The 21,198-nt window shown below is 40.3% G+C and overlaps 2 protein-coding genes across 4 annotated transcripts; both read left to right on the forward strand.

Annotated features, from left to right (window-relative positions):
* The first annotated feature begins 1,234 nt into the window (after positions 1–1,234).
* On the forward strand, positions 1,235–1,825 carry LOC115666905 (non-specific lipid-transfer protein 2-like). The gene has a single exon (XM_030588549.2). The coding sequence runs from the start codon at positions 1,310–1,312 to the stop codon at positions 1,619–1,621; it is 312 nt and encodes a 103-aa protein (XP_030444409.1). The 5' UTR covers positions 1,235–1,309; the 3' UTR covers positions 1,622–1,825.
* A 14,090-nt stretch (positions 1,826–15,915) lies between these two features.
* On the forward strand, positions 15,916–18,413 carry LOC115681389 (putative glutamine amidotransferase GAT1_2.1). Of its 3 annotated transcripts, none has more exons than XM_056306924.1 (5): positions 15,916–16,073; positions 16,251–16,570; positions 16,679–17,095; positions 17,264–17,482; positions 17,775–18,413. In XM_056306924.1, the coding sequence occupies exons 1-5, from the start codon at positions 15,983–15,985 to the stop codon at positions 18,024–18,026; spliced, it is 1,299 nt and encodes a 432-aa protein (XP_056162899.1). In that variant the 5' UTR covers positions 15,916–15,982; the 3' UTR covers positions 18,027–18,413. The 3 variants fall into 3 exon arrangements, with proteins under 3 accessions (XP_056162899.1, XP_030461177.2, XP_056162900.1); XM_030605317.2 differs by having other exon boundaries at positions 17,264–17,470; XM_056306925.1 differs by having other exon boundaries at positions 17,264–17,453.
* Positions 18,414–21,198: the final 2,785 nt, after the last annotated feature.

Genomic DNA, 21,198 nt, shown 5'->3' on the forward strand with positions numbered 1-21,198 from the left:
CGGCTGCTGTTAGAATGATTTCCGAGTATTCTGTGTTGAATTCGAAGACAACCAAGTTCTATCATGTGGCTGAGCATTGAACTCGAATGAAGTTAGTTGATTGCTGCGTTGTTTTGCCTACCATGCATGTCCTAGTCCTCTCTCTCTCTCTCTCCTCTGTCGATATTACCCACCTTGATGCATCCATTTCTTCTTTGTTATCCTCCTCCTGAGGTCCATGCTGTTTCAGGAGTCATCGGATGATGAGTGGTCTTGACAATTCTATGTAATGATGACGATGATAATGTTGCCATCAATTGAATTCTAGTGGCTTTCCATTTCATGGAGTAAAATGAATCCTCTCTCTCTCTCTCTCCTTATCGAAGGGAGGTTTGATGCGACGGTCTCAGTGGGAATGAGTTTTCCCTTTTCTTTAGAATTGAAGTATCATGCTAATATTTTTTTTTTTTGGCTTTTTTCTTCCTGTCACTGATAATTGAAAAATAAGCTCCACGAACTATATCATATGATTGATAAGTGTTCGCACATGAAATCTTTAAAAGTGACTATCGTTCTCTAGATAATTCAGCTTCGCTTGTCTGCACGTTGAGATTATCGCAGATGCAATAAAAATCCCAATTCGCTGGACGCACATTGATATTGAAACTTATGGGTACGATTTACAAGGTAATAAAAAAGAAAGTGACCCTTTTCATTTGTATTATTATTGTGGGTCCCATGCCCGAAGATGCCCCCGGAAAACACGGCGGTTATTAGGCAATAAATAGCCTTAAAGATTAGGCATCGACAGAAATTCAATCCAAACGTTTACAAATGGAGGGTGGTCAATGCCACGTCCTGGAATGCGTAGGCCAAAATTGCAAGAGACCTCAAAACACGTTGCAAGCAATCGATCATGGACTTGAAGTAGGGTTTTTAATATTAGTCTCATTGTTTTCTTAAATTACATGATTAGCCTATTCTATTCAACATAATTTATGCGACATTTAATTCGAGTGCTATCAATCATTAAGATATGTTCCGGTGGCCACCCTTCTTATTTGGTAAAGTGGAGAGTTCGAATTCCCACCTCCTTAAGAAGGTTAGAGGTAGGGACGTGTAGTTTCATACGAGGGTTTTGACTTCCACGTTCTGTAAGAGATAAGGTAAAAGTCTGAGAATGAGTTGAAAATTAGAGTAGGACAGACTTAAAAATAAAAAAAATTCGAGTGCCATCTCTATAAATCTCCTGTCACTCGCCCTCGGCCACACAACATACACCCCCCACCTACCTCTGCATTCTCCTTTCACTTGCTTCCCATTGAAGATCATGGCCAAGCCATCCAATCGCTCCCCATCTCCACGCTTGCTCGTGGCCGCTCTCGTGGGGGTGCTCGTGCTTCTCTCGGTGGATCAAGCCAGAGTGGCGGAAGCGGTGACGTGCAGCGCCACGGAGCTGAGCTCGTGCGTGTCCGCAATCACATCATCTGCACCTCCGTCGGCCCTGTGCTGCAGCAAGCTGCGAGAGCAGAGGCCATGCCTCTGCGGGTACATCAGGAACCCAAACCTCCGGCAGTACGTCACCTCTCCCAATGCCAAGCGGGTCGCTCGCACCTGTGGCGTTCCGTACCCGACGTGCTAGTGTCCGGAACCGGAAAGCTCCAGCTTTCGATGCCGAGAGAAGTCGAAGGTGAGAACGAGTATGGTACTAGTTACTAGTTAAATCCGTTGAAAATAAAGAGACGATGATGATCGCCGGAACAATCATATTGCAAAGAGATGATGTCGCCATATGACCTATATATTTGTACTCTGCGAAATGAAACTCTTTTATAGTGTACTACAATTTGGTGTCCTTTAATATTAGTTTAATTTTACTCTTTACTTTAGGGTCTGGCAGCCCTCCATTTGTATGCTGATATTAGAACTCACGACGAGTTTAATGCCATTGTCGCTTCGGGAAGGTTTGGTATGTGTGACAACAAAAGTTGCTATCACGCCAGGGTTAACTCCATCCCTAAATTGAACCGATTAACATGCTAAAACAGAGTTTATTAATAATAAGGAATCGAGACTAAGTGGGTCTCCCTCAAAATAATGATATGCAAGTTCTCAGCAATTATCTTAAACTATAATAGTTAGCTCTGTTCACCGTATCATCAAGGAAATGACTTGATCTAAATGTTCTCTCTCTCTCTCTCTCTTTATTTTTTGTGTGTGTTGTGGACTGATTGAACAGCAATTTTATTTTTTGGAAAATTGAACGGCAATTTGGTAAGGCCTTCTGCGAATCAGTTCAGTATTTTTTATTTTTTTTTAGTCGAAATGAGTTCACTATTTTAATGGCTCATCAAATGGGCTCTTGATTGGACCCCGTTCTGGGCCAATTGATATGGACATTTTTTAGGAGAACCTTAGGGGATACAAAGCAAACAATTCGCAAATGAAACTAACGTTTCTCTACCCCTATATGTGATTAGTGCTTTCCCAGATTAGAACAATCAGTTAAACTCTCATGCAAGTGGATAATGGAGAATAAGTTAAGAAGAAGACAAACGTGAACGAAACGTTGAAATATATGCGGTGTAGAAGAAACGGTTAGGGTGAAAAAAAAAGTTATTTGGGAGGGCTGTGAGAAGTTTTGTTTTTTAGTAAATAATAAATACCACAAAAAATTCAAAACCGGTACATGTGTAATTTCCCAAATAGATATACCTATGACAACTTTACGCCAAAATAATTTTGGGATCAACAAAAACTCCAAACTGGTATACACTTAACACATTTACCTTCCATTAGTTTCCATCAAATTCTACCGTGAAATTGCCAAACTGGATGACATATGGCAATAATTCAATTGATGTGGCAAGTTAATGTGAAAATCCATCTCTCTCTCTCTCTCTCTCTCTCTCTCTCTCTCTCTCTCTCTCTCTCTCTCTCTCTCTCTCTCTCTCCAATTCAATCAGCCCTAATTTGAACAAATAGGACTCATTCTTTGTCTCCCTTAGAGCACGAAAAACCCTAGATCATTTTCTGATGAACTTCGTTGATAGAGCTAGAAGATGACGCACTTATCTTTGAACCGCCTCCAATTGAAGCCATTGAACATCCTAATTTGGCGATTTGGATGGGTTGGACAAACAAGCCCGGAAAAAAAGATTTTGAGGCAATTAAGCATTGAGAAAATAAACATGCTCGAAAGTTTTGGTTCCCTTTGAAGAATTATCTTTTGAATGATTATGCTTCTTATTGTCTCAAAGATATAATTACCAAACTTTCATTGGCGACCCTCTACACCTGGCATGCCCAATGTAAGTTCCGGGACTAATAATGATATGTAATGAAAAAATATGCATACTGATATCATAGGTTGCCAATAATTGGGTTAGGCTAGGTCTTTTCATGACTTGGAAGATTGAATCGAGTTGACTTTGGAGTCAAGAGTCGAGCCGAAATTGCTGGCTGCATTTGGAAAAATTTCACAAGCGTTGTCTGATCGCCTTCATCATTAGCGTTCTTGAGTGGAAGACTAAAGTAAGTTGACTTCAAGTCCGTGGCAGAAAACGACGTCGTATCATGTCCTAAGAATTGGTCGAGGAAGTTTTCTTTAATCAAGGATGAAGAAAAATACGACATTTCTATATAGGCTTAGATGCAAACGAGTTGATTTCACACGTACATAACATGATACGAGGTCATGCAAAGCGATAATGTGCATCGGAACAAAAGAACTGTTGTTGGAGGAAATCGAAGTCCTGGGAAATATAGTTGATTGGTATAGTAAATCTTATGATAGCATTTCATTGCACTACTAATAACTGTGCACCATCATGGGGAATTGAAATTGTCTTTTATGGACCTTCCTAAGAGTTACCGGAGTCAACTATTTGACCGCAGAACATAAAAAGAAAACATATTACGAGAGAGTCGATACGAAAAGAATCTCGAATTTCTATATAGGAACAACGCAATAACTCTTCTTTTTATTTGATTCAGGGGAAGTTTCACAGGGGATAATTACTAAAAAAAGTCCTAAATTTATTGTACTTGTTCCAATTCAATCATAAACCTTTCAATTTGATCAATTTAGTCTTAAACATTTTTACAATTTGCCAATATAGTTCATTTGGTCCATTTTGGTTGGAAATTATTGACGCAAACAACGGCTATCTTACATGGCACGACCGATACTGATGTGAATAATTTTTTTTATTTTTTAAATATATTTCCAAATTTTTTATTAACTTTTTTTCTTTTACTTTTTTTTTCACTGAGGTCGGCGAGGGAGCGAGGGCCATGAAGCCCTCACCAGCCACTAGCAAGGGTTGTGGCCCTCGTCTGGCCTCGCCCGCACTGCGACCCTCACCGGCTATGGTCAGAGTCATACCACGTAGGACGACCGTCATCCATGTTAGTGATTTCTAACCAAAATTAGCCGAATGGATTATATTGACAGTTTATCAAAAGGTTTAAGACTATATTGGCCAAATTGAAAGATTTATGATTGAATTGACACATGTGCAGTAGGTTTAAGATTGTTTTGGTAATTTTTCTCATGTCTCAGTATGTTATAGACTCAATATATATGGGATTATCTTACGTTTCTGGCTCTCCGAATACTTGCGTTGAACCAAATTGGCATCCCTCGGTGGGCGCGACTGTTGTTAGAATTATTTCTAGGTACTTTTAAAATCCTAAGACAACCAAGTTCTATCGTGCGACAGAGAGCATTGAAATTGAATGAACTAAAGTGGATTGCTACATTCTATGAAGGGTGGTGGTTTGAAAATTCTATGTGATGATGACGATGTTGCCATGGATTGAAACTTAGAGGCATTCCATTTCGTAGAGGAAAATTGGGTTTGCACCGTGCGCGTGGAAAATTTGGGGCGCACTTTTTGTTTGGATTTGAAGTGCCATGGTGATGAGTATTCTCTTTTTTCTTCCGATCAATTATAATAAAAAAAACAAATCTCTACTAGCAATATTAGCTGATTGATTAGTGTGTGCAGCCGGAATGTTTAAAATTGATCATATTCTCTATATAGAATTAAGCTTTACGCGTCGGCATATTGCAATTAATTTAGATGTAATAAAAATCCATATTCACTAGACTCGTGTTATTATCGAAAACTTATGTGTAAGTTTGCAAGGTAAAAGAAAAAGAAAGTGATTCTGTACACAGTTATTTATATCGTGATTCTTCAATATTCATGATATGATTTCTTATAATTACATTAATTGAGCTGCTCACAAATTTTTTTGCGAAAACAAAAAGGCCGACCATCTTTTAGTCTCTTTCTTTCCCTCCACGTCCCATGCACATGGAAGAACATAAAACACGTTGCATGTAGGGTATTAAATATTCGTCTCATTTGTTTCTTAAAACAGGTGATAAGCATATTCTACTCAAAATAGTTTTTGCGATATTTAATTCGAGTGCCATCTCTATAAATCTCCCGTCGCTCGCCTTGGCCACACAACATACACCACCACCACCCACCTCTCCTGTCTGTGTCTACTTGTCACTTGCTTACCCATTGAAGATCATGGCCAAGCCCTCCAATCCCTCCCCATCTCCACGCTTGCTCGTGGCAGCTCTCATAGCAGTGATCGTGCTTCACTCGGTGGATTGAGCCCGTGTAGCGGAAGCGGTGACGTGCAGCCCCTCGCAGCTGAGCTTGTGCGTGCCAGCAATGACGTCATCCGCGCAGCCGTCGGCCCTGTGCTGTAGCAAGATGCGAGAGCAGAGGCCCTGCCTCTGCGGGTACACCAAGAATTCTAGCCTCCGAGAGTATCTCATCTCAAACGACGGCAAACGGGTCATGCGTGTATACGGCGTGTCGTATCCCACGTGTAACTAGTTAAATAAGAAGTCCTAAGCAAGACCTTAAAAGGCTTCATCTCGGACCTCGGAGTCCCCAGGATGTAAAGCAATAAGAGGGTATTCCCTCTTACGTGGGAGGACAAAGATAGGGGGAAATTGGGAGATGTAAGGTGTGCGGATTGCAGCACGTTAAAATAAGGTTTGCATCCGTAGAGCGCGTCATCTCTCTCGAGGATGTGGACAGGCTGTGGAAGCCCTTGCAGGAGCACAAGCTCCCTCTCTTTGGTGAGGCTACACTTAAACCTCACTAAGGATCCAAAGAGTGTGGCGTTCCGTATCTCACAGGTAACTAGTTAAATAAGTTGAAATAAAGAAACAGGCAAGACTGCTATGGAATGTTGCCTATAGTTGTGCTCTATGAAGTTGAAGAGGTGAACTTGTATGTAGTGTTGTGCTATTTGGTGTCTGCAATATTAGTTTTGTTTTTCCTTTTCTGGTAAGCCTTCATATATATATGCTGATATTAGTAATCCACAATGAGTTTAATGCCATTGTCGCTTTGGGAAGGTTTGGTATGTGAGGCAACACAAGTTGCTATAATGCCAGGGGTAACTCCATCCCGTTTACACGTTTTGCACTATTATGATTTTGATCTCTTGACTATAGTTCAACCCATTCCCAAATTGAACCGACTAACATGCTAAACATACACTTTTATCGCAAATAATAAACGATCGAGATTAATGTTCCGTTTGTTTCACAAACAATTTAATAATTTTGGAAAATTATTTTTCAAGAAATTGTTTTTCAGGAAATTGATGATATTTTCTGGTATTTAGCTGGAATCTGAAAATGAACTGAAATTCATTTTCCATTGCTTGGAATTCATAACTTAATATTATTCTCCTAAATATACATGCACTATTTGTTTAATATAATAGATATCCAACCGCTAGGGTCTCGGTTGCACAAGTCGGGGTTTCCCGAGACCAACCACAAGGAACTCGAGCACAGGTACCAGGTAGGGGTGTAAAAAATAACCTGAACCGAAACTTTCGGGGCTTTTCAGGTCAAGTATCTCTCTGGTTCAGAAAATGTGTTTTAAAAACGGGCAATGACAACAATTGGGTTCGGTTCGGATCATAAACCCAAACTGAACCGAAACACATTTAAAACCCTTCGTTTTCACTCTCCTTCCACAGAACTTGATCTCCTTACCTATAAACCTCTATCACAATGAACACCTTCACTTCCACCCCCTCGTTTGTACCTCCATCACCACCTCGGTCTCTTACTTTGTCATGCTACCGCTCCTCCAGCCTTCGTACGACATTGGTGGGAAGGTGGCTTGATGGCAGGGGTTATCGATGCATTTAACTCACGACAAGCAACTTCTTAATGAAGATGACCAGCAAACTATTTTGTTACAAGAGGCACAAGAACAACCTCAAGAGCAGTCCTCTCTTCCTCAAAATATCCCCTCTTTAGTACCCGACCATTCTCCTGAGGTAAGCTTTCCTATCACACATAATTCTCTTGTTGATACTGATGAGGTTGTTGGTTATAAATTGCCCGACAGACACAATCGAGGTAAGGCTCCTAATAGGTACTCACCAGATGTGGAGGAACGAAGGTCAAAGTACCTGATTACCAATTATGTTTCGACAAGGAGATTTTCGGAAAACTTGAAGGCGTTTGTGGCCGATGTCTCCGCAATTCAAGTTCCTAGTGGAGTACAGGAAGCCTTGAGGGATCCCAAGTGGGTTCAAGCAATGAAAGAGGAGATGGAAGCCTTGCAGAAAAATAAGACCTGGAGATTGGTAGAGTTGCCGAAGGGGAAGAAGGTAGCGGGGTGTAAGTGGGTCTTCACTGTCAAATACAAAGCAGATGGGTTAGTTGAGAGGTACAAGGCACGACTGGTAGCAAAAAGATATACCCGTGACTTATGGTGTGGACTACCAAGCAATATTCTCTCCGATTCTGAAGCCGAATACCGCACGGGTTTTGATGTCACTTGCCGCGAACCTGGACTGGCCTTTGCACCAATTTGATGTGAAGAACGCGTTTCTTCACGAAGATCTAGAGGAAGAAATCTACATGGAAGTCCCACCTGAGTATGCGTGTGCTGATCAGTCAAATGTGGTGTGCAAACTTCAGTGATCATTATATGGGTTAAAGCAATCACCCCGCGCGTGGTTTGGTTGCTCAGCGATGAAGAGGTATGGATACACTCAAAGTAATTCTGATCATATGTTATTCTTAAAGCGTAGACAGGACAAAGTGACAGCATTGATCATATACGTGGATGATATGATCATCACAAGGGATGATCTTGAAGAAATTGCAGACCTTCAAGGGCGGTTAGCCAATGAGTTTGAGATGAAAAATTTGGAAGGCACGAAATATTTTTTGGGAATTGAAGTAGCCGGTCGAAGGAAGGTATTTTCTTGTCTCGGCGAAAATATGTGTTAGATTTGTTAGCGAGGTTGGAATGTTGGAGTGTAAGCCTGCGACACTCCTATAGTTCAAAATCATAAACTCGGAGAGTTTTCGATCAGTGCCTACCAATAAGGACATGATACCAAAGGTTAGTAGGGAGACTAATTTATTTGTCACACACTCGTCTTGATATTACATATGCTGTAGGGGTTGTGAGCCAATTTATGCACGCTCCGAGTGAAGAACATATGAATGCTGTGGTTCGAATTCTGCGCTACTTGAAGTCAGCTCCAGGAAAAGGTTATTCTTTGCAAAGATCGGTCACCTTAAGGTAGAAGGATTTACGGATGTGGATTGGGCAAGTAGTATCTCTGATAGGAGGTCTACGTCAGGCTATTTCACGGTTGTGGGAGGAAACTTAATAACATGGAGGAGCAAGAAGCGAAGGTTGTAGCATTGTCAAGTCTTGACGAATTCAAGGGGTAGCTAAAGGTCTATGCGAGCTATTATGGCTAAAAATGTTGATGACAGAACTTGGTTTCCCACCCGAATCCGAGATGAGACTATTTTGTGATAATAATGCTGTGATTGAAATTTCTCACAATCCAGTTCAACATGACCATACTAAGCATGTTGAGGTGGATAGGCATTTTGTCAAGCAGAACTTGGATGCTAAGGTGATAAAGTTTCCGTTCGTCAGATCTGAAGATCAGTTGGCGGATGTTCTTACGAAGACCTTGTCGAATCGAGCTATTCGCGACTTGTCAAGGTTGGGATCAAAGACATCTTCTCACCTGTTTGAGGGGGGAGTGTTAGCGTGAGCTGTTTTCTAGAGCCAAAATAGGAAAGTTCTTATTGTTTTATACTCTTTCTATGTATATCCCCTGTTTTGTAGGTCAATTAGGGTTGATTCTTTTCTTTGTATATATATGTTCTTATAGCCTTGTAAAACGTAAGCTGGAATATAGAAATTATAGAAATTTTTTTAGAATTCTTTATTTTTCTACACATCTCTCATCCCCATCTATAATGACCTGGAACATTCTATTCGTGCACACTAGGCACGGCATGACCAGAGTTGGAGAAGAAGCGACCACAACGAGCCGAGATCTTATGCTCGCCTCCGGTGGAGCTTGACGGAGCCCTAGATCTCGACTTGGCCTTGAATCTTGGTCATGACTGGGTTGGATTTAGGCGGTTCGGTTGTGGCCAACGAGATATAAGATGGGCATGGGGTCGTTGGCGACATTGGAGGCTAGGGGCAACCGCTGTGGCGGGACTGGGAAAATGGGAAATTTGGGGTTTGAATGAATGGTTGGGATAATTTTAATTTGAAGTAATTTGCAAATCACTCATGCTCGAAGTCTTGCCTAGATCTTGTCGACAAGGACCGGAGGAAAGAAGACGATAAAGTGTATTGCTCACTTTACACCTCGAGATATTATCTCAGATCATTTCCATGGAGAATCTCAAAGTATTTCTGGTCTTTGGGATTTTCACAGAGGGTTGGGTAAACCCACTCTGTGAGGAAGGAACGAAGAAATGAAAAAAAAAAAAAAATACCCGACCCGACCGCACCTGAACTGCATTTTTGGTTTTGGACATATTCGAGTCGGGTTTTAGTTCAGGCCAGAATAGATGCACAGTCTAGACGGTTTGGTTCGAGTTGGGTATCATGGAAGCTCGAATCATTGACACCCCTAGCTCCATGGACCCCAACCGATGCTCAAAGCGCCAAATGAATTGGGCCGAGGGGAGCGAAAGCATGACCACGTGGGAACCCGGCAAGGCACCGGGTTCTTGGGCCTAGCTTCGAAAGACCCGGGTCCTCTATTGTGAACTTGAGCCCAGCTGCCATGGAACCCACTTGAGCCTGACCTAGCTGCGAGAGGCGGGTAGTTGGGCATGTTCGTTGGGAATTCAAGCACGGGCACTAGCGTCTTGGTTAGGGCCCGGAGAATTCCGAGCCTAGTCTCTATGAACCCCAGCCCGCCGATGACTTGAGCGTGAGAGTTGGGTGCTCAGGATGACCGTCGAATAGTTGGTTATGGGCACATGGGTCTTGGGTCCAGCTTTGATGGACTAGGGCTTGGGTGCTTGTGAATTGGGCACGTGAGTCTATTACCCAAACATGGCTATTGAGGACTCAAGCATGGTCACCAAGGTCTTGGGCCTGGCTTTGATGGACCTTGGTATGGGTGCTAGGGACTTGGGCATAAGAGCTGGTGCTCGGGCACAGATACTAAGGTCCTGAGTACGACCTCGATGGACCTAGGCACAGGCATTGGTGACTTGGCCGCAAGAGTCGGTTACACTAACACTGTCGTTGGGGACTTGGCAATGGGTACCAGGGTCTTGGGCCAAGCCTTTGTGGACTCTGGTTCGACCTCCGAGGAACCGGTTTCGGCTTCTGTGGACTTGGGATGGGCCACCGATGACTTTGGCACAGGCATTGAGAGTCCAATGCCCAAGCGTCAATGTGTAGTTGTATTTTGAAAAAAAGATTTGTGATTTCTACGAGAGGAAATCATTATTCTGAATTTAAACATAAATATTTCAATTATTATGAAAAAAATTTAAGTTGATTCATTTTTCTAAGTTTTTCAACAAAAAATTTCTGTGAGGTAATCTAAACCTAAGTGAGTCCTTATAAAAGAAAATGCAAGTCCTCGGTATCTGACCTGAACTATAATAATTAGGGGATAATGACACAAACAGTCTATGAACTTTGGTCCAATGTGCAATGTGGTCCATGAACTTTTAATTTGTTCAATCTGATCCTTGAACTTTAGCCTAATGTTCAATGTGGTCCTTGGACTTTTGATGTATGTTCAATGTAATCTCTGAATTATATGAAAATGTTCAATGTACTATATTGAATGTACATTGAATATTTTCATATAGTTCATGGACTACATTGAAAATGCACCAAAAGACCAATGACCATATTGAACATTAGCCTAAAGTTCATTGACCATATTGAATAAATTAAAAGTTCATGAATCATATTGCACATTGGATCAAAGTTCATGGACTGTTTGTGTCATTTTCTACAATAATTAGCTCTGCTCACCGTATTATCGGTGAAATGACTTCGTCCAAATATCCTCTCTCTCTCTCTCTCTCTTTCTCTCTCTCTCTCTCTGAATGAGTGCATTCTAATAGCTCATCAAATGGGCTCTTAATTGGACCCAATTCGGGGCCTATTGTTATGTACAATTTTGAGCTTATTTTTTTTCAATTTAAATTAAATCAGGCAGTCGGTTCTAAAGGGCAGCGTTCTATAGCGCAATCTAAAGTTTTTACAGGAGTGCATTTTAACTATTGAATATCCGTTCAGCAAGTCTTGTCGATTGTGTCGTTTTCAAGTAAATCCCGACTGCATTTAAAAATCCCACGTGATAATTTATGAGCGATTAGACGTAATTGAGATAGTGTATTGAGAGGCCGACTATCCCGTGAGCCTTGGCCTTTCCTGGCTATTTTCGAAGATCATTGGAAAAACAAGTCGTGTGCTTGGCAAGATTTTCGGGGGCAAACAAAAACCGGGTTTGATACAATTCAATTTCCTAATAGAGGATTGGGGAATCCGAGTTCCACAAACAATTGCTCTTCTAAGATCCTTCCGGTCGTAAAATTTAGTTCACGCGCTTTTATAGATAATGCTAGGTATATTAGGACAGGTATGTTGAATTGATTTTGTGATGTCCCTGGATTAACACATTCAAGGTGTTGTCCGTTTTAGCCTATCCCATACCAAGTCTCATGGTTTTGTTCTTTGGCATACATGTAGACACTTTTTTAGGAGGTCACTCGTCTTGGTGGTGCTTTAGCTTTAACACGCTTAACTTTATAATTCCAAAGAAAAGTTTACCGATACATCAAAATGCGACTTCGTAAGTTAATTCTAGTGTGTGTGTATATATATATATCCTAAGCACGCTCTCCCCTTGTTTAGTGTGCAATTCAGTTCATTTTTTTTTCCTAAAAGGATGACAGAAACCCTTTAGCCTTGGTGTCCACTCCTTGCCTTTGTTGGACCGAGTCGTTACAGACTTACCAGCTTCTGCGTGGTTCGTCCTCAAACCACACATGTACTGGAGGGGATTCTACTTTAATACCATATCATAACATTTCTAATTAACTCACTCGATTTATTGTCTACTTTGGCCCATTTCATATTGAGTTTCACGAGCACTTTCCCAAAAGGTTGCCCATTTTAGTGATGCTCTAACCTAAGCAGGCTTAACTTTAGAATTCCAAAACAAAGTGTGAGATTTTGTGAGACCACTGCTAACTGTTCTAAAAACTTAAGCATAGATGAAGGCATGGAATATTCTAACACTCCCCCAGGCAAGGCAATTGGGACATGGAAAGATTTGAATCCAGGACCTTCAGCCTTGATACCATGTTAGATTTTGTGGGACTACTGCCGGCTGTTCTAAAATTTTAAGCTGTTAGATGAAGGCATAGTGTATTATCTAAATATTCTAACACAAAGTTTGCCGTTACGTCAAAATGCATTTCTGTGAATTAATTTTATCCTTCTTTATCTTAAGAGCTTGTCAAGAGCCGCTTCTTGTCTGAGCCTTTAGTTTAATCACTCCCCGCCCTCGTCGGATCGGGTCATTATAGATTTATTGCGGTGGAACGGCCCAATAAAGAAAAATGAAAAGGAAATGTATGAAGGCTTATAGTTGGTCTCTCATCTCTATCGATCGTCCATTTACTCGGAAAACACATGACGCACGTGGAAGTGATGGCTACGGGCTAGAACGGCCATCGTAGGATCCTCGTGGATCTTCAGGCGTGTCCCACGTGCGATGTTTCACCAGATGGGTCCCCTTTTGAGCAAGCACCCACTGGACCGGCTCTATCCAACAATGTTCTAGGCCCTATCGATTTTAATTAGCCCCGTTTGTCTCGTGAAAGAGGAACGATACAAAAATTAATTTTCTAAAAATAATTGCTCGTATCACTTAAAATAATTAGATTTTTATTTTTATTACCAATAATAATTTATGTCTAAATATTTTCATAGACAATAAAAATATTATTTATTTATTCATTTTTATAAGCGATACAAGCAATCACTTTTAGAAAAATATTTTTCTAATTATTCCCATCATTTATAGAGACTTCCCGATTTCTCTTCCCTGGTGCAACCTTCCCAACCTCCCTGGAATGGTTGTGTGTATATATATAAGGTTCTTTGGAAAGACAACTTAAATTGATAGATTATTGATTTATATATATATATAGTTCAATCGTTTCATCAATCTTGGGAATTGTGAAGTATTGTCGGATGACCCACTGACCGATGCATCCCTTATCCCAAAAATCCGTAATTTGATATTGTAATAACTTTCTCTAATTTGGTGGAGTTGTGAAGTCTTTTTAAACACACTTTCATCACGTATCCATATATACCTAACATTGTACCCTTGGCGTGTCTATGTATTAAAACATTGAAAGCACCTCATGATCCACGAACTTAGTCCACTTTCGACATCTCACCCGAATCTTGCTGGTGCTAATAGACCAAACCAACTTTATCTCTACATGTCTAGCACGCCTTGCACCAAGAGAAGTTTGAACGAAGCTTCTCTACGTTCTTAATTCGATTGCATTATATCCAGATTGTCGACATTATATCTTCACCATACATAAAATTTAATAACTACTATCATGTTGCAATGTGTCCGAACAAATGGTTATCGAGTTGATAATATAGGGAGAACTCATGCCTCTCGAAATCTATGAGTTTAGGATTGGATCCGTTGACATTAACCATGTGTTTCATCTAACAGTTTAAGACTTTAAAATATAAATGATTGCGCGTTTGATATTATGTTAATAAGAACATTTGAAGTGCTAAATCGCGATTTCCAAACGCTTTAGTCGTGATCAATTCTCATGCTACACGTGGGAAAGATCCAGGACATCTGAATATTATAACTTTAATTGCCCGGTGCGCGAAAGTATTAACCGTCCAATACACTATAATAATAAAAAAAGAGAAATTATTGAAGCATCAAAGGGCATGATCCCAGATATATGCCACCGCAGAAGTGGGAAGATATCGCTGGAAATTGCGGATGTGTTCAAGAACTCAGCCGCTAGAAGCGCCACATCACGCACGGCCCAATCACCAGATCAGCTCCTCACCTTTGACCAGTCCCAGATGCACCTGCCCACGAATAGATAAGCTTTGCTACTCCCCCACCCCGACCTCGTTGCAACTTAATTAATGAAATTGCAACATCATCAACCAATCCACGCACTTAAAGTCTATGGTTTTGGTCAAAAAATATAAATTCTATGGTCGGTATGTTATTTATCAACAGATGAAGTTGCAATAATTACAGGCAAGAAGCCTCTACCACTACGGTTTAGATAATAAGCTCCTTGACTTTCCCTAGAAAATTACCAAAAAAGTCCTAAATCCATTGGAATTGTGCAAATTCAATCATAAATGTTTTTTTGTGTTAATTCAATTCATCCGGCTAATTTTAACTGGCTAGTACTGATGTGAATGTTAGCAGGCACCGGCCAGTGAGGGCGAGTCTCACTAGCTACTGGCGAGGCTCGCCCTCGCCTAGTGACTTGGTTAGCGAGTGCGAGCCTCGCCCAAGCATGGAGAGGCTCGACCTTGCAAGCGACTGCAATGACAAGCCTCACTAGGGGCGGGCGATGCTCACTCTCACCAGCGCCTAGCCAGGCTGACCTCACCGTCGACTGGCTAGAGATTGAAAATGAAGGGATAAAAAAAATGAAAGGGAAAAAGAAAAGGAAAAAAAAGGGAAAAAGAAAAGAAAAGAAATAAATATAAAATTCGAAAAAAATATTAAAATATTATAAAAAAATCGTCGACGTCAGTGCTGGTTATGCCAAGTAGGACGACCGGCGTCCATGTCAGCGTCGGCCAGCCAAAATTGATCGAATGGACTAAATTGACACAAATGCAAAAGGTTTAGGACTAAATTAATACAATTGCAATATGTTTAGGACCGTTTTGGTAATTTTCCCTAACTTTCCCCCTATAAGTATTAATGCTTGCTTATCATATTAATTAACGCTAATTGCCATCCTAAACCGAAGCACTTATGAGTCATAGTTAGATGGAGTCTGCATTTTGACTGGTATGAATAGGTAACAGGTAATGGACAGGAAAACCATGCTGTATCGCAGGAGCATTTAAGTACTTCTTCATTTTGAAGTGGATGACCGTTTGACATGGTTCCAAGCTTATCCACCGCTTAATGACAGAAGCTGAGAATGGAATGAACAGATTTTGCTCAGGATCTTCTTTAGTGAGCTCACTAATCAAATATTAATTCGAAGAAAATGTCAAAGAAACATTTTCTTTCGTCATATTTTTTAATTTCTGGCGATAAGGTCCTAGTATTTTTATTAATAGGAAAAAAAGAGAGAAATGAAACCATCGAACCCGTAGCCCCATGAGTGGGAGATCCGACGCGGCGCAAGGACGTTGAGATCGCGTGCTTTTTGATGGGTCAACTCGCTCAGTTCTTACGTACAAAATCCTCACAAGATAATAATAATGCACTAATTTTCCTTAATAATAACTCACATCTACTTAATTAAATAACAAATTTCTATCCATTAACCCCTCCTCTTCCTCCTATAAATGCACGCACAAACCTGAACACACCTTTCATTGTAAAACCAAAACTCTCATAGGATCAAACCACTCACATACAATCAAAGTCATCCATGGCTTCTTCTGATCTCTCCGGGATCCTCCCTCGCGTCCTCATCGTCTCACGGCGCACCGTTCGCAAGAACAAGTTTGTCGATTTCGTCGGTACGTTCGTGCCCGCTATATGATCTGTATCGTCAGTAGACGTGACACAGTCATGTCTGTTGCTTTCTTTTTTACCAGATTAGGGTTTATACTGATGTCGTGAGAATCGTTAGGAAAATCATGAGAAGTCGATGAGATGTGAATTGTTTATGAAATGGGTGTGAATTTTTCTTGCAGGTGAATACCACCTTGATCTCATAGTGGCCTACGGGGCCGTCCCCGTGATAGTCCCCCGCGTGAGCGGGGTCCACATGCTGCTCGAGAGCTTCGAGCCGATCCATGGCGTCCTCCTCTGCGAGGGCGAGGACATCGACCCGTCGCTCTACGAGCCCGAGGACGCCGACACCAGGCTCTCCCCAGAGGAGCTCGAGGAGATACGGAGGCTCCACACGAGTGACACCGCCATCGACCGCGAGAAGGACTCGATCGAGCTCGGCCTTGCGAAGCTTTGCCTCGAGCGCAACATCCCTTACTTGGGGATCTGCAGAGGCTCGCAGGTCCGAGATATTAAGTATTTTATTCAACGGTTCCAAATCCATAAAATTTCAAACTCAAAATTAGATGTGTTTTTTTTTTTAAACCAACACATTCTGTTGTTGATACAGGTCTTGAATGTTGCATGTGGAGGCACACTTTATCAAGACATTGAGAGTGAGCTCAGCAGGAATTTTGCCCAAGAGAAGAGAGTGGCTCACATAAATTATGATGATTATGATGGGCACAGGCATGTGGTCAGGGTTGTGGAGAGGACTCCATTGCACGAGTGGTTTAAGGACTCACTGGAGGACCAGAGGATGGAGATAATGGTGAACAGTTATCATCACCAAGGGGTCAAGAGACTGGCTCAGAGGTTTGTGCCCATGGCCTTTGCACCTGATGGCTTGATCGAAGGGTTCTATGACCCGGATGCTTATAATCCTGAAGAGGGCAAGTTCATCATGGGCCTCCAGTTTCACCCTGAGCGGATGCGGAAGCCCGACTCCGACGAGTTCGATTACCCAGGTTGCCCGTCCGCTTATCAGGTGCTTAAAGATTGCTTTTTCATCGACATTTGTTAACAAATGATGACATTAATTATAATGGCAGGTTCACAAAATCGGTTAAGAAAGTGATGTGACGGGCTTTTGTCGGCCAATCTGATTCCTTTTTAGTTTCGGTGGACACAATACTGAACTTCTGTATTGTTGCAGGAGTTTGTGAAGGCTGTGATTGCGTACCAGAAAAAGCTGATTAGCTCGACTTTGGTCCCGAGGCCATTGAAACTCGATCAAGAAATGGAGAAGAAGAGGAGGATAATCGTTCGCAGCTTTTCACTGGCCAAGAATCTGTACACGACTGGCCAAGGGCTGAACCCATCCAAAGAATCTGAACTGAAAGCGGGTGCAGAATTTCTCGAGGTACAAATAATTGTTGTTTCTTGTTCCTCTTTGAGCTCTCCTTTGTTCACCTGAATCCATCATTTTAGGCGTAACTATTGAGCTATCAAATTGCTGTACTTTGTCTTTTGGGGGGCTGTTAAATTAGGATGGTGTGGTTGCAGCACAAATCCTAACACTTACGTGGAGAGCTACTATTAAATTAACTAGTAGACAAGACTAATTCGACTTGACATCTAGATGCAAGTGGGGTGTTTATTGAATTTCGCTAAAGCAGGACGAGTAGCAACTTAAGCGGGTATTGTCTGTCATTTGGTTTCTGCAGTCGAACACAGCATTGAGTTTGCATCAAGAGAAGAGGTTGAAGCAGATGGGTGCGACAGTGAGGAACGCCGGGTCGTACATCGAGAGACTCAAGTTGAACGAAGAAAGAGAGAAGATGGCAAGGAATGCGATCGGGAAGATGTCTGTCGAGCAATTATCTGATCTGATATCCTTCTACAAAATGATGGAGCAGATATGCTCAGAAGTACTGGAGAGGAAGCTTCAGGGCATAGTGAATGACTTAAACGCATAGGGTCATTTTAGGTTCTCTATTCTGGTAATGCTCGAGATACTAATACATTTAAAAAAGACGGTATACGAAAGCTTATGTGGCAACGAGTCGGTTTGTTGTGGTCACGGGTCATGTTATCTCGAAATGTAGAGAAGAAGACGGTGAATACGGGACAAACAGCCACATACGTTTTCGTATATCAATTTCTGTAGAATACATGTATCTCTAAGACTACTATTTGTCTGCTGATGTCGATAGCTGTTATGAGGGTGGACTATGGACATAAAGAGGGCTCACGGGAAACTTGGCTGTGGCTCTTTTCATTGTCACATCTCTGTGTGTATTATTGCCTTTGTGCTTATTCCTTTCGTAACAGCAATTGTCAATTGACACTTTCCATTTGTTTTACCCTTCTGCTACATTCAAAAGAAAAATAGTGATTTTTTGTGATAATTTAGGAACTCGTACTCGACGATGGAAATGCGAAACCTGGCATATTGTTCGAATTTCATTCACTAAACTTTGTTAACATGAGTGAAGAGAAGACCGATTATTTAAATGTCTTTCTGGATATTCCCAGCTAGTTCATAATAATCGAATGCAAGCCAAAAGCTTCCGGACTCAAACCAGCACCTCCGGGTAAAGCACACAAGCAAAGTAAGCTTTCTAAAATTGACTGTTTATGCCGCCGCTTGAAGAGGTTGAGGATACTTCTATGAGAGCTGGAGATGAATACTATATGGTAGTGGCAAGAAATTCTTTAATGCTAAATTAGGGTATTCAAGAAAAACATTTTGATAAAAGAAAACTAATTAAATTAAAATTCTTTCTTTGGCATAATTATCTATTAGAGTGATAGTGATATAGATACTAAATTCATATGGGAAATTACTGTTTTAATTGATGTGGCTAACTTAAATAGTTGCTTCTGTCATATTTAATATTATATAGTGTTGTGGTGCCCCATGAAGGGTCTTATGGGGAGTTGAAATGTGAACCATTTGATGGTTGCCACCTCACTTCCCTTTGCCTTTTTTTTTTCTTTTTCCTTTTCATTTCTAAGAAATAGCTTATAATCAAAATAATAAATACTTTTGTCTATAATGTGGATACCACTCCACATCACATTATTCTAACTTTGTTATTTCTTTTTCTTCTTTAAACTTATAAAACAACACATGAATATATTATCCATTTTCCTTTTGTCATTTCATATTGAAATATTAAATCCAATAATAAAACTTCATTGATCCAATAAATTGATTTACATCTACACGCGCAAACGCGCACACACAATATTAACCAATAATCTCTTGTCTATAATTTGAGATATACAACCATATTTTTCTGCATTAGTATTATCTTAGTCAAACATAATTTTATAAGATAAGACCCAAAAGATTGTAAGAGAGTCTTGAAAACATCCATAGAAAATATATATTTAGTGAGTCCAGCTATAGCTTCATGAAATGATAGGTTTGGACTTCATATTCTATGGAATCTCCTAATTTATCTAACGCCAAAATGATATCTTTTACTTCATTTACATCATGTCGTATTAAATTTGTCTTACCTTATATGATATTAAATTTGTTCACGTTCTTTACTTAATTTATCTATCTCCAAATTGATTTTTGTTTGGTTCAACGTAATCATGTGCTATTAAAACATATCATGTAATACAATCTAACTATTTGTTTTTCTCCCGTGCGTGGCATGAGCCATGTCACACCTCCAACTCAACAAGAACAGGGTAATGACATGGCTGTCCTTTCACCAAAAGCACGCAGCTCAAACGTAATCATAACTCAATTTGATATCAAAATATATATATACATTTCACTCAAACAACTAACTCAGAAGTTCATTATAATCATATACAACTCATACCCAAAATTTCCACCATCAAAACGTCTTCCTGATAATGATAACGCTCTCGTCCTATTTGCGGTTCGCTGAAGAACCTGAAAAGCAAGTAAGATTGATAGAATGAGCAACCACAGTCTAGTAAATAATATATCTCTTCCAAGAAGATCGAGTATCCACTATGCACGTTTAAGATCCAAAAACATAACTCATTTACACCCAATCCAAAATATAACAAACTTATAAGATCAAAATGAGTTATATATTTCTTCAACATAACTATACTCATAGCAGAAATACCCATTTCATCACTTATATGAAAACAAATAATCAATAGTCTAGTCCATTGATCAATTTCATCAATTCATACATTAATGATCTATTCCATTGACCAATCTTGTGTTCAAGTATCTAACTATGATCACACATAATGCCTCGTGACAAACGTGACCAAGATTCCTCCTTAGCTAGACCTCCACCTATATTGTCAATGGCTAGCCCACAAAGATAACCTAAAACTAGTATGGACACCCACAAACCCCTCAATGAGTTCACAGAGATACTAAGTATCAACATAAACCTACAATAGCATCTTCCAAAATCCACAAAGCCAATCCATAATATATATCACAAATCGATTTCATAAACCAAAATATATAATCTTTTGTCAAACAGAATACATTTCACAAAGCATTTCTCTAACCATTATAAACACAATTCACAAATCGCTATGTATAACCTTTCGTAATGCCATTCACAAAACGATTTTCAAATCATTTCAGAGTTCATTTCATAAACCCATTCGCAAAGCAATACATGTATGTAAACTTTCACAACACCTTTCATAACATGTTTCTCAAACCATTTTCATATAACCGAAAGGTAGTAAATGCCCAATCGTGACTTTTGTGCAACAAAATGGCTATTTCATAGCTCATACTATTTATAATCCATATTACCTTCGAAATATGAGTTTACAAATTCGAAAAAGAGATATCACCACTCATACGAGAAATTTGAAAACCAACCTATGATGGTAATTCGGGTTGACGCACTCATATTTTTATCAATTATTCGACAAACTATATTTAAAATAGAGCAATACACTATTCTAACGAACAATACAACTAAGTTATGTTGATCCATCGATAAAACGTCACCTGCGTGCTAACGAAGAAACTTGTTTATAACGAACGTACATTTTTGTCAGGTACGCGTAACTTACAAGTGAAACTTCATAATTTCGTTCCAATCAAACTGTGCTTCGGAATTGATTTTCGTCAAACCTCATAGCTCCACAACGCCTTTATCTACCATTTCCATATAA

The sequence above is a fragment of the Syzygium oleosum genome, unplaced genomic scaffold, assembly GCF_021117445.2.
Source record: "Syzygium oleosum isolate NSW1041296 unplaced genomic scaffold, Sole_v2.1 Sole_v2.48, whole genome shotgun sequence".
Lineage (NCBI taxonomy): Eukaryota > Viridiplantae > Streptophyta > Magnoliopsida > Myrtales > Myrtaceae > Syzygium > Syzygium oleosum.